Below are 14,275 nucleotides of genomic sequence, written 5' to 3'. Positions count from 1 at the left end.
GTTTACTTGTTTATGAAAGATAGAATAATGTTTTCACAATCTGTTGCCAAACATACTCATAGCTTACTGTGTTCCTAAAGAAATATATGACTCATAACATACATCAAGTCTAGAATTAGCAAGATGCCACGCAGCTAGACTTCCCATATGTTACCTTTACATGGTGGTGGTTTATGCTCTCTGTCATTAAACACTTCTTCTATCATGCAGCACTTTGAAATGTTGATTTAAATATAAAGTGCATTACAAATAAAATGTATTATTATTGTTTTTAATTTCTGCTATGATATGACTTGTAACAATTCAATAGGATTCAAGCTAATTATGTGCAAACTTAACTTTGTGTTTTTCTCAACATGTGTTCTCATTATAAATATCTGCCACAAAAAAAACAAAAACAACAACAACATGCTAATGGTAAGTATCCATCATAAGTATCTACTCATGTTTTTTAACAATGTCCTATTTTTTTTTTATTGTACTACTTTTCTTTCAGGTAGATTTGTTTTTGTAGCACCCATTTTCTAAGAAACTTACTGAAAATAAGTTTGAGATTTTAAGTAAATAATCAGCTAAAGTACAAGTATAAGTTGATATTTAATTAGCATCAACTACTAAACACTGTTGTAAAAAATATTAGAAATCTTCCTTGGAACTGACCACCCTCTGGCTTGCAGTTATCCCCAAAAACTCTCTAAATTCTCCAAACTCAGATTGTTCAAACATATTACGTAATACACTGATGTCTCAGTAGTTCTTCATACAAACAAACTTAAATGAAAGAATAAATCAATTTGAAAGAGAAATGAGTGAGGTAAAAGTTGCAAACAGAGCAGGATGCTGACAGAGACAGGATCCATTGTTTCAGAGGATCAGTTAATAACAACACAAATATAGATTCATACTTCAGTCAATTGAATAAACATCAGCACTTCAGGTTGTGTTCATTGTTATTTCTCATCATAAAAACATGCCAACTTCACTTAATCATATAAATATAGATAGATTTCTTTAAGTTTGTGTGCCATGGCCAGTATAAATCATACACAGAAACACACAAATACAATAAATATAAACCCTCAAAGTTGTGTTTGTTTTATATTATCTAGTTCTATCCTTGTTTCATTCTCTACAGCTTTATCTACAGACATCATTGGGTTGTCATACACCTCTTTATGTATTTCTGTACAATGTTCATCAGATTCTTGCTCTTCATGTTCCTGACTATCATTTGAAATTTGGCAGCATTTGCAACAGCAGCAGCATTTGGCTATAAACACTCCGACCAATTTATCCCAGGGATCCAGAGAGTGGGCCCAGAGAGGGAGGAAGTCCCAGGATCGCAGTCCGGAAGGCAGCCATCCAGGTTTCCTTTTCTGCAGTGCATTGATCACCAAGACCATGATAAGCATGACAACTAAAGGTACGCCCACACCCACAAGGACCTTCCAACCAGCAAGCGACAGGCTGAATATGAAGAGTGGTAACAGGAAAAAGCAGCAGATGATGTATACTGCAGCAAACCAGCGGTAGTTGGCAGTGACGTTCCCCAGACCCTTGGCCAGTCGGATGGGAATTCGAGTGAAGGGGATCGGATACCATAAAATGATTCCAGAGATGTTGAACAGGAAATGCACAAGGGCAATCTGGGGAAATGATTGAAATGGTTTGTTGAATATCTTTTGCTTACTTCGATTGAAAAATGTTTCTACAGTTTTTAAGAATAAGGAATCATATTAAGTCAAAAAAAATGTGCATGTACCATCTGGCAGTTAGAACCAGTCTTTAAATTCATCTCTAATCTGCAAATCATAACACTCAGATAATAATCTGCAGAACTAAACCTGAGCATTACACATTACTGATCTGGCCTGAAAGGTTACCTATGATCTGCAATTAATGAGAAGATTTGCACTACTTTTCTAAAAAAATATATTTTTTAAGGAAAATTCCTTTTGAAACCTTTTGCTCAGTCTCTGCATGACAGTACACTGTTTTTACTTTGTTTAATCATTTTAAGATGTATATTTTTAGATGTAGCTTTTATTGCAAAAAAGAAGTTGTTAAAAAACATTGTGAGAGACAAATATAAAATTTTTCTTTGTTTAAAAAAATGACGTTTTACTAGTATAATGAGTCTAACTGTTCTTTGTTAGTCTTTCTCATTAGCGTTAAATTTATATGGATATTGTATATTGTTATTAGTAAATGTTTTCAAATGGGTTTAGCAACATTTTCACTACAAATATAAATGACCAACAGCTTTGTTCTACTTTACATGAGACAGAATTAAAAATAATTAACATAAAAACAATTTCAGAAGCAATTCAAGAATAATAATAACTCTGGTCATTTTGTGATTGATTTATCTACCTGTAGAGCATTAGCCAGTCTGTCTCCAGGGCTGGCCATGGCTGCCAGAATGGCAGTGGTGGTGGTGCCGATGTTTGAGCCCAAAGATAGTGGATATGCCCTCTCTATGCTGATGACACCAATACCTATTTCACAAAATTAATTATTAAAGAATGGTTATTTTTTACAAAAACAGACCTCTTTCTGTGTCTGCATTATACATTTCTTGATCTCACCAACTAGTGGAGTAATGGCTGATGTGAACACAGAACTGCTCTGCACAATGAAAGTCATTCCAGCTCCAACTACAATGGCGATGTATCCTGTGACCCAGCCGAATGGAAAGGGGAAATCTGTGCACACATGCAACATATTATTTCGCCAACCTATTTACTTATTTAACTGACTGGATACGCAGAGTGGGAGGCTGCTTACCAGTGTTGAGGAATTTCTTGATGACTGCAGCCACTTGGCCCTTCAGCATAGAGTTAAGCAATTTAACAATGCAGACCAGACAGGAACACAGAACCAGCAGAGAGAGCGCCAGCAAGATGAGACCCACAGCCAGATCAGACAGGTTCACGTTCACAAAGATGTGATTACCTGTAGAAACCCACACAGAAATATGGGTGCAAATTGAGATTTAAAATAATAATTATGGCATATACACAGTGTAAGTCTGTTTAATCAACCAACCACATTGCAGCAGTTGATTGCATTTAAGAGTGGTAAGACATGTCCAAAAGTAAGGTTTGCATTAATTTAGGTTTGGAGGACTTTGCACATGGCATTGCTCTTGGTTCAATGTGAGTTTATCTGAGGAATTCAAAAACTGCTAATTGACAGTGGTTTTTACACACAGCCGTCACTCACCTTTCAGTGGTTGAGTGAGACTGAGTCAAATGGTTTGATATAATAAAAGGCAGCAGAATAACAGACAACTGATTATAAGAAAAATATAGGAAATACCATATCTGCAGACATGTTAAATTGAAAGCAGATGGGTTACAGCAGCAGAGGGCCCCATTGGATGTCATTCCTGAGAGCTGAGGTACAGGAAACTGAGACTACAGCTTTTATAGGCAAATTTCAACCTTAAAAAAAGTTAAAGTACGGTTCAAATGAATCTCCATAACAGCTACAGAAATACGATCAGAATTTGGCATCAAACAGATGATTGTATGGATGGTCTGTATCAAGAAAACATGATGGTGAGGGTGTAATGATGCGGTGGACATCTTCTTGGAACACATTTGGCCCCTCAGTACAAACTCTGCATGCATTCAAGAGTTTAGTTAATCAACAAAATGTGTAATTCAGCCACAGTATGGACATGTCTTTGTGAAGGACTATTAGGAAATATAAGTGTGGTAATAGTGGGCCGAAATTTTTGAAGATCCTGGTCCATAACAGAAAATTGGTTCACTGACAAAACCATACATGGTATATTTTTCTCAAATTGCCTTAAACACGTCATCTATATATATTTTTTTCAATGCAGTTAAAATGATACTTTGTTAATTCCAAAGAGAAATTCAATAGGCTAAACGTAATGTAAAATGAGGATGATTTATTTTCATGTACGTCTTACATTTCTGAATGTTGTATGTTTCGGACACATTCTTTAGAGTGACAGTAATGTTGCCATCGATCCAGCAGAGAGACGGAGAGGTGCAGTTCTCCGGACCGGGAACTGTGACATTCTGTAAGGTCTAAAACACATGCACAGTTTTGCTCTTAATCTCTCTCACTGCCAGATATTTGTTGTACATTTGACTTTGCTCTCTTTGTGTCTTACTGTGTTGCTGTAGGTTTTACACCACTTCTTGATCATACTTTTGTTTTGGGCATCTGGGTCTCCAGTGGCAAGTCCACTAATAACAGACTCATCCAGCTAATACGGAAGAGAAAAGGAAAACAGGCCAAAGATAAGAGCATTTTACAATGGCTTCTTATCAGCCTGATAAAGATGAGGACATGGAATCAGCAACATCCTAGTTATTGCAAGCATTAATCAAATGTCTCATCATTATATGTTTTTATTTCAAAGAAGAGACACTATTACAAGGAAGAAGATAAAAATCAGAAAAGCAATATGTAGCACCAGAACAACCCAAAGGTCAGGTTCTTCCCATCCTAGATTTATTTTTTCCGAATGCTTATCTTCTGACAGTCTATTCAAATAAAAAAGGTATCATAAGAATATCAATAATTAAGATTACGTTTATCACATCTTACCTGTATGATAGCTTCAGTTAAGACATCAGTAATCACGTTTAATAGGTCGGGTGCTTCTCCACTCTGGATCTGAAAGGAGTCGATGATGAGTTCGGTCACAACGTACAAGTAACCAGAGGCTACTTCCAGAGGCAGCAGCACCAGCACAGAGAGCCAGTTAAAGAAGTCGTGCACGGTAGCCCCTGCAAAAGCCCTTTATGCATGGAAGGGGGATAAAAATATTAATAATTATGGTGTTTCAGAAATCTGATCCTCACATTTTTCAAGCAAGAACATTTTATTCACAGTAATGGTCCAGGTTAAACGTTCATATCAGCTGTATATATATTTTATTATTTTTTGGTGCTGATAAGATATTTGGTTGGACAAAGGTTCAAAGTTTTTTACCTCTAGTGAATAGGGTTCTGCAAGTGATGCAAACATGGCTATAAATCATGCCTCTTGAACTTTTACAATGTCTTAAAATCAGGGATGGGGGATCTGGAGTCAACAAATCATCTCTATGTCATGTATTGGTTCTGCCCAGCCACTAAACCAGGTGAGTTCAGTAAGCACAGGCTAAACCAGATTTATAACATATATATGAAATAGAGATGACTTGTTGACTCCAGGTCCCCCATCTCTGCTTAAATCCCTACTGAAAATGTTAGTGTATTGTTGTGGAATAGATAAAACACAAAAAGACTAACAGTCTTTATAATAGTATAATATTTGGCAGCTGTTCTCTAAATTTGTATTTTGGTATCCTTCGGTGTGCCTATATAAAATCCAATGCAAAGCCAGCCAGATCTTGAGGATTCATCGATTTACTTTATAGATTATTGCTTCAGTTGAATTTCAGTATGAATTCAGTTGTTCTGGAAAGGCTTGGAGGACAGTATAGTGAAGGCATTGGTTTGGCAGCATCATGGTCTGTACAGAGCTACAATGGAACAAATTAGATCAAAGTATAATGGCTCAAATAGATCTAGACATCAATCTAAGATAATCTATAATAAATAGCTCATATCTTAATTTAATGTGAGTGAGCTGGAACCATTTCAGTAAAGAATTTCAGTGTCGAATCGTAAAGCATACTTCAAAAGACTTTTACTGCTAAAAATAATGTGATTAGGGTTATTAGTTTCTATTCAGGCCGTGATTATGCAACTTTGAGCTCATCTGTCTCATTAATCCTAATTTAATTTGTTGTTAATAACTTTATTAACAGCATATTAAATTTTTTCCCCCATTCCATTCCATTTTCTTCCGCTTTATCCGGGGCCGGGTTACAGAGCCAGCAGTCTAAGCAGATATGCCCAGACCTCAGTTGGCTCCTTTCAAGGAGGAGGAGCAACAACTCTACTCCAAGCTCCTCCAGGGTAACTGAGCTCCTCACCCATCTTGAAGGGTGTGTCCAGCCACCCTGCGAAGGGAACTAATTTTGGTTGTAAATCGAGAGCCTTTCCCACACAGCTCCCTCTTCACCACGACAGTCCTATACAGCAACCATGTCACTGTGGTCACTGATAGCTGATCGGTGCCGACGGCGCACCGATCCATCTATCGATCCATCTGTCCCTCACTCATGAACAAGACCCTAAGATACTTGAACTCGTTCTCTTGAGACAAGGGCTCTCCACTGAACTGAAGAGGGGGGTCCACCTTCCTCTGGTGGAGAATCATGGCCTCAGATTTGGAGGAGCTGAGCCTCATCCCAGCCACTACAAACTTGCCTGCAAACTGCCCTAGTGCCCCCGCCCATCCTGGTTCAATGAGGCCAACAGGACAACATAATCTGCAAGCAGCAGAGATGATATCCTGATGTTCTCAAACCAGACACCCTTTAGTCCCTGTCTCTGCCTACAAAATCTGTCCATTAATGTAATGAACAGAACCAGTGACAAAGGGCAGTACTGGCAGGGACCAACATGCAATGGGAACAGGTCTGACTTACTGCTGGCAATGCGAACCAAGCTCCAGCTGCGGTCATACAGAGACCAAACAGCCCTTAACAGAGGGCCCCAGACCCCATACTCCCAGAACACCACCCACAGGGCAACACGCGGGATACGGTCAAATGCCTTCTCCAAATGCATAAAACACATGTGGACTCCCACGAACCCTTAGGTACCTAATGAAGGATATAGAGCTGGTCCAGTGTGCCGTGACCGGGACCAAAACCAAATTGTTTCTCCTGGATCCGAGGTTCAACTATCCGCTGGATCCTCCTCTCCAGCACCCTGGATTATACCTTACTGGGGAGGCTGGGGAGTGTGATCCCTCTGTAATTGGAGCACAGCCTCCGATCCCCCTTTTTAAAGAGAGGGACCACCACCCCAGTCTGCCAATCCAGGGGTACTGTTCCCAACCACGACGTGTCAGCCAAGAGACGTGTCAGCCAAGACAGTCTTACAACATCCCGAGACTTAAGGTACTCAGGACTAATCTCTTCCAACCCTGGGGCCTTGCTACAGAGAACCTATCTAACTACCTTGGTGACTTCAGCCTGACTGATGGCCGAGTCTGCTTCTAGGTCCCCAGCCTCTGCCTCCTCCTCAGAAGACATGATGATGGGATTGAGGAGATCCTCAAAGTACATTGTCCAGCGTCCGACAACATCCCTAGTCGAGGTCAGCAGCTCCACACCCACTCTGAAAACAATGTTGATGAAGCACTGCTTCCCCCTCCTAAGGCTGCGGACAGTTTGCCGCAACACTTTCGAGGCTGACCAATAGTCCTCCTCCATGGCCTCTCCAAACTCCTTCCAGACCGAGTTTTTGCCTCTCTGACAGCAAAAGCTGCCTGCTGGTACCTCTCAGCTGACTCCTGAGTCCCAAAAGCTAACAAGGCCAGGTAGGCCTCCTTCTTCAGCTTGACGGTATCACTTACTTCCAGGCACCACCACTGGGTTCTGGGATTGCCGCCACGATAGGCATCAGAGACCTTATGACCACAGCTACACATGACCACATCGACAATCTACTGGTTTTCCTTAGATAGAAAACTTTTAATCAATTTGACTGTATGATCTGGTGAACTGTAAAGTGAAAATGGGATGACATGTGTTGTGAAATGGCGCTATATAAATAAACTGAATTAAAACATTGATCACCCCAACTCCATGTCTCCAACTTCCTTTGAGATCTGGGAGAAACTCATCATGGAGGAGGGAGTTAAAGACCCCGCTAACAGAGTTTTAAGTTTCTGTTCTGTTTTGTTTCTGAGAACTGAACATCCAGCTCACCACCAGCTGGTCCTTGGCTGAAAGCTCAGCCCCTCTCTTCACCAAAGAGTCCAAGACATGTGACTGGAGATCAGATGACACAACTATAGGGTGACCACCCGTCCCGCGTAGCGCGTGTGCGCACAGCGTTTGAAGCCCAATTCATTTGTCCCGCAAATTGAGACCGTGTCACGCATAATCAATGCAAGAAATATGAAAAAGCTTATGGTCGTCAAGTTGTGCTTGCTCTCATATGACAGCAGATGGCAGTGAAAGCCCAAATTCATGAGATTAAATGTTTGAAGTCAATTTTTAAACATCTTTCTACCACTTTTTTGTGATTTGAATCATCAGTGGCCGGTCTAAACATTTTCCAAGAATGCAGCCAGAACGCGCAGTGACGTAAAAAAAGCGCGCTCGCGTAAAATACCAGTTGGAACTGCGCTTTATTTTACTTTTACACTTATGTAGTGAAAGAGAAGGTTCTCCTCAATGCTGCACGCTCCAACAAGAAATCCAACTTCAAGAAGAAACCTGAAGGTAAAAAACCTTTGTCTAAGATGAAGTTTGATTGATCTAGAACATTGGTGGGCTGTCTACAGGGGTGCAAATGTGTCACTTTTAGGAAACAGTAGCCTTTTAGGTCAAAATATGTCATTGTTTTCCATAGGATTGTATTTTGGCACCTTTTTGTATGGTTTTGTATTGTGATGGTGATGGGTTTGCACTCCTCTGTCTATACTGGAAAACCATTTGGAAGCTTATCATAAATTAATTCTGTCTCTTATCTTTCTTTCTTATTTTATTCAGATGCTGGTGAAAAGGTTTGAGTCCTAAAGGTGTCCCCAGAACACTGAACAGTTTTTTTTTTCCTGTTCCTGCTTTTACCAACATCCAAGTTCACCATCCTTCCTCCCCCTTCTCGTTCTGTGAACCTCTGGAGTCGTGAGTTAAGCCTTTTTTTTTTTACAGTTCCTGTGGTGTAGAGCAACTACAATTCCTGTTAATCCTTTAATTTTAAATTATAATTTATTTAAAGTGAATAAATTGTAATAAAAAATAAATAAAATTGAATAGCTAAAGTAAATCGGAATTGGAAGTGCATCTGTTCATTGAATGTTCAAAGTATTATGAATCTTTTTTTTTGAAATAAATACACATTGGTTGGCCTATTCATGAGCATACATCAGCAATTACACATGTTTATGGGAATAGGGCATTATTAATATACCATGTAAGGTGGTATGTGCTAGAAATGTGTAAACCTCTATCAGTGATTCTGCCCGTGAGGTGGGGGCACCGCTGCACCAAGCAGTGTCCCACTTTGTCCCTCAGAAACATACCCCTTGTCCCCCCTTGAGCTTATTAGCAGGTGGTCACCCTACACAACTACGAAGTACAAAATCATCAACCTCCGGTGTGTTCTGGTGCCATGTGCACTTATGGACATCCTTGTGCTCCAACCTGGTGTTCTTTATGGACAAACTGTGATTTGCACAGAAGACCAATAACAGAACACTGGTCGGGTTTAGATCAGGGAGGCCGTTCCTATCGATCACCCCTGTCCAGGTCTTACTGTCGCTGTAAAATAAAGCCTGTCTTTCTATTTATCAGCACCTTATATTTTGCATGACTCCTAAAGGGAAATTGATCAAGGACCTTCTTGTAAAGCCTGATTAGGAAATCAGAATCAGAAATACTTTAATAATCCCAGAGGGAAATTACTTTTGTTACACGCTCCAGTTACAGTTTTATATAATATATGCACACATCCAACTATAATGCAAAAAAGATTAGTTTATTTAAAATAACATGCTCCATTAAAAGGTCTCAGTACCTTTATTTTTGTATATTTTCAATGTTGTTTCTATAAGCACAGGAAAACAGTCAAAGTATTACCTGCGGAAGGTGCTGCGGTCACCAGCTTGCGTCATGGCAACTAATGTGTTTGTGACCGATGTGCCAATGTTGGTGCCCATGATGATGGGAACAGCTACCTGGACTTTTAGGACTGTCAGAGAACACAGATCCATATCAGTATTTTTGTCACATCTCAATATCTTCATCTCTGTGTGTTCATGCTAGCTGTGTGATGATGTTGTGTTGTGCGCTTCGCACTCACTCCCCGACGAGACCATGCTGACGACTATAGAGGAAGAGGTGGATGAGCTTTGTACAAGCAGAGTGACAAGGACGCCGATGACCAAACCAGCCAGCGGATTAGACAAAATCGAGTTGTCCTGAAAGATATCGCCTGCTGCTCTGCCTGGACAACATGAACAAAGGACCATGTAGCATATATATTTTACTTTGGTATAACTGTACATCAGGATGACAACTGCTTTGATAGTTTTGTTACGAATAATTATTAGAAAACTAGAATTTAAGACTAAAATCTATTTAGCTGCTACAGTATTGTTTAGAATAGCTCAAACAATGACCTGCAAGGTCTCAGTTAGAAAAGTGTTTACCTCCAACTAGCTGAAAGGCTGAGCTGAGGATGTCGAGGGAACAGATGAACACGTAGAGGAGGCCCAGCAGGGCGATGAACTTTACAATTGACCCCAGCACCCTTAGCACTTTACCCTTGGTATCTAGATCTGAAAGAGAAAATAAACTATTGTCAAAAGTAGAAGTGAAACAATTTAATGGATTAACTGTGATTAATCGAAACAATCATCATTGATTAATCGTTAAATGGAGTATTGAGGCTCTAAAGCATGCCTAAAAAAATAATTTTCAAGGAACCTTTTGCTATCCGATTACTAATAGGAAAATGAATCAACAGATTCATTGATGAGCAAAATTGTTAGTTGCAGACCTAATAAAACTAGTTGAGGAGGTTCTGGGTGGATCATCAAAATAAGTAATCCTCCTAATTGGAAATCATTCTGGTGACATGTTTATGTAACGCTGTCCTGCGTGCCAATTTTAACATACCAGTTGTGAGTCTGACATAGTAGAAAAATTTCAAATCTTTTGCAAAGTAAGTTTGTATGAGCGATGCAAACAGCAACTTTTAAACAGAGCACGCACAAGGGAAAATGGCGTTTAATAAGCGTCCCCTCTTGGGAGCGGGTACAGGGTAGTGCGTGTGAACTTTTTTTATAGTGGAGAGGGCCAAACATTTGCAAAAATCCTCCTCTATACCTTTAAAATTATACACAAGTGGCCAAAATCAAATGGGAAATGCTATATTTTTTTTATATAGTATTAGAAAATATACTCTTTTAAATTCATGTAGCACTAAGAATAAAAATATCTGATGACATACACAACCTGGATGAGCCTTTATCGTTACTTTGGCCTTCTCTCCCACTCAGCAGTTTCTCTTAATTGCCTCGATCATATATTTTATCACATCTATGAATGAATTAGGTCAAAGCTCAGTTTATTTCTCTGTAGGTGCTGGTGTAAAGAACAAAAAAAACTTTGTTCCTTTTTGTAATTCTATAAAATCCACACTTACTCCATTTGTATGCTCAGGTCATAATTATACATTACTAAAGGAACCAAGGGAAACCTTTAGAGACCCCAGAGTAGTTCTAAGGATACTTTAATGGGTAGTCAATGACTGCATGGTAAATGTTAAAGCACATACACTATATTTTTGCATTCTGACAATAAAACTTTCAAGGACTACCAAATGTTTTGGAATCAAACGTTTCTTTGGAAACTAAAGTAAATCAGGAGAGAAGTAGTGGTCTTTTATTTGTCTGGTTTCTCCATGGGCACAGCTTCCATGTGTGAGAAGCTGCAACAAATGTCAGTTCAAAAACAATTATAAAGCAGTTAAACTCAACAGACTGTCTTGCAGTCATTCTGTTCAGAGTGAAAATGGGACCTGTGTTCCAGATTTGAACTTATTTGGAGCTAATTGCATTAATTGTATGGAGGATGGGTAGCTTGTAGGGGGGAGGGAGTGGACTAGTGGTTGAGGCATTGGGCTTAGATCTCAGTGGTTCTGAGTTCAAGCCGACTCCCACAGACTGCCACTCTGGCTCCCTGAGCAAGAACCTTAACCCCACACTGCTCCCTGGGTGCCACACAATGGCAGCCCACTGCTCCCCAAAGGGGTGGGTTGAATGCAGAGAATACATTTTTTTTGCTCTGTATTTGTGACAGTGGAATGACAATAAAGTTTAATTCTCTTCTATTCTACTAAAAAGCTGGCTGAAACTGTTAGGAGAGCTTTAATATCAACTGTGAGTCTATTTGCTCAGTGAAGCCACTCCGCCACACAGAAGTATTACCACTAGTAGTACCACTTCAAATGTTACATAAAAAAAAAACAGATTATCTAATTTTTTTGTAGAGTGATGAATCTAAAATTGTGTTTGGCTATTACAATCATTGTAGTGAAGGAAAAGCAGTGGGAACCTGAGAATTTCACCTCAACCATGAAGTACAGAGGAGGCAGCATCATGTTATGTGGGTACATTAGTGTAAAACAGACTTAAAAAAAACTCACCTAAATATGACACTTACTTAGCTGCCTAATATTGGTCTCTTATTAAATCAGTTGCAGCCTACAAATCCTGCTTTGTTACTGCTGTTACTACTGAGGAACCAGCAAAGATTCCAGCAAACTATAAAAACAGCTTTTAGAGAGATTTGGCAAAAGGTTGAGCTGTGTCATACAGTTTAAAAGGCAGTTTTACCTGACCATGGGACCCCAGTGTCTTTTAGCTCAGGGAGGTCCCAGGGGTCTGTGTCCTTTGAGCCTGGCTCCACCAAAGCCAGAGTGGAGTGTGCTGGGCTTGCTTTAAGATCTACAACATGTTCAAGTCCACAATAAATAAATCGTCTCCAACAATAAGCTTACTATGTGTCAAAAGTCTACAAAAAATTATTCCAAACCTCTGATTTTCTCTTCTTTTTGCTCATCTTCGCCTTGCTCTATGTTGTTCTTTGAGTCAGATGACTGAAAAAGAAGAACCGTAATAAAAAGGTATACATATCATACTTGAGTTACATATACTAAAATCTATGCTTTTTTGAAAAAAGTGTTTTAAAAAGGCAAATCGCTCATTGCTTACTCAATCCTCTCACATCTTTTATAGACCTCGACCACTGATTAATAATCTACAGTTATTTTGTACTGCAGGCTGCAGGTGGTGCTCCTGTTTTTCATGACATATGTAACCGTATCCTCTAGCCAAAATACGGCATCTGTTGGTGAGATGTACTGGTCGTACTAACAGCCATCCACACATGCACACAAGCACACCGCTCATCACATGCCACCTTATTGATCTGGGTCACATGCTTTGAAATTCCATTCACACAAGAATAGCAACAAATGATCGACCAATCCCCTCAGCATTTATGACTAAAAGACATTTTTTTCATAAATCTGCTCTTTGATAACACATCTCTTCAGTCTGCTAGGAATGTTCTCGTTAGTTATTAAATTACTGTTAAATTTCTTTGTATAAAAAAGCGCTTTTCAATAAATAACTAAGAGTTTTATGTGCTGAATGTCAGCAGTCCGTTGGCTATCATGCAAAAGTTAAATACAACATTGGGGAATATCTAATATTCATTTCTAAAAGCAACATTTTTAGAAGGGATTTTGTTTTTGTAATTCAAAATAAAGAAATATGTTAGATTTTCTTGTTTTACGCATTATTTCCTGAGCCTTGTTCATGTCATGAAGATATAAAATCTCTCTGCTCACCTGTGGCAGGCCTAAGGAGTCCATGCTTGAGTGGTGCAGAGCTCACCTGTGTCAGGGTTTTAAAGTGCTGCCTCGTTTGCATACGGGGCAGAAAGGTTGGAAGGCATCATAAGAAGGTGTGATGATTTCGCCCTCACATCCCTCTTGGAACATTTCCGTCTCTTTGATAAGCCAGACACGCCTTTGAAACTTTGGTTCCCCTTACCTGGTGCTGGTGTAACACCCCTCTGTCGCAATCCAGTGCTCACATTGTATCGGGCGATAAGCCTGGAGCTGAAGCTGACCCTGTGTATAACACCTGCTGCTGGTGAACTTCAGTTCACTCAAAATGCTTTGCAGGTTTTTCCCACAGAATCTTTGATAGCTTCTGGAATTGTCCTCTTTGAAGAAGTGACCTGAATTTCCAGACCTTTGCTTAGAAAGTCCTTTCTTTTCCCGTCCATTTATATTCCTCTCTGTCTGTCATCTACAGCATTGGAACGACAGTAATTCCTGCTGGTTGACCGTTCGATTAACTGTGGGAAAGGATGGGCAGGGAAGCTGATTCTTCCAGGATCTCCTGGTTTGGTTGATTTTAGGGAGGGGTTCAAAATGTGCCATGATTTAAAAAAAGCCCCAACTTGATTTTGTGAATGTGTATGTGCTCTATTTTTGGTGTAGAAATCCATAGATTTTTTTTTGCTATAATTACCCACTGGTCAATACTTCAGAACATCAGTCGACCTACAAAGCTGTTGATGGCAGCTTGGAGTCAGTTCAGGTCAAATTAATGTACTGAGCTTTCTACGGATGTTGTGATA

The 14,275-nt window shown here is 39.6% G+C and overlaps 1 protein-coding gene across 1 annotated transcript; it reads right to left on the bottom strand.

Moving 5' to 3' along the window:
• Positions 1 to 580: 580 nt before the first annotated feature.
• Positions 581 to 13,784, bottom strand: slc34a2a (solute carrier family 34 member 2a). The gene is made up of 13 exons (XM_038292419.1): positions 13,476 to 13,784; positions 12,656 to 12,719; positions 12,457 to 12,567; positions 10,267 to 10,395; positions 9,918 to 10,061; positions 9,695 to 9,806; positions 4,591 to 4,783; positions 4,151 to 4,246; positions 3,944 to 4,064; positions 2,788 to 2,955; positions 2,589 to 2,705; positions 2,374 to 2,498; positions 581 to 1,646 (listed from the first exon to the last, which is right to left on the bottom strand). Exons 1-13 carry the CDS (start codon positions 13,497 to 13,499, stop codon positions 1,080 to 1,082), a joined length of 1,971 nt encoding a protein of 656 aa, XP_038148347.1. The 5' UTR covers positions 13,500 to 13,784; the 3' UTR covers positions 581 to 1,079.
• Between the last annotated feature and the right edge of the window lie 491 nt (positions 13,785 to 14,275).

This window comes from Cyprinodon tularosa, unplaced genomic scaffold (genome assembly GCF_016077235.1).
Source record: "Cyprinodon tularosa strain WSP-4 unplaced genomic scaffold, ASM1607723v1 ctg312, whole genome shotgun sequence".
Classification (NCBI taxonomy): domain Eukaryota; kingdom Metazoa; phylum Chordata; class Actinopteri; order Cyprinodontiformes; family Cyprinodontidae; genus Cyprinodon; species Cyprinodon tularosa.
This window is presented reverse-complemented; position numbering and strand designations above follow the sequence as displayed.

What these genes read in the sequence shown, in the direction of transcription:
- slc34a2a (XM_038292419.1), bottom strand. Translation starts at nt 13,499, where the DNA reads ATGGACTCCTTAGGCCTGCCACAG. An exon ending in ACTCCTTAGGCCTGCCACAG is followed by an intron (nt 12,720 to 13,475) that starts GTGAGCAGAGAG and finishes CTTCTTTTTCAG; the next exon opens with TCATCTGACTCAAAGAACAA. An exon ending in AAAAGAAGAGAAAATCAGAG is followed by an intron (nt 12,568 to 12,655) that starts GTTTGGAATAAT and finishes AACATGTTGTAG; the next exon opens with ATCTTAAAGCAAGCCCAGCA.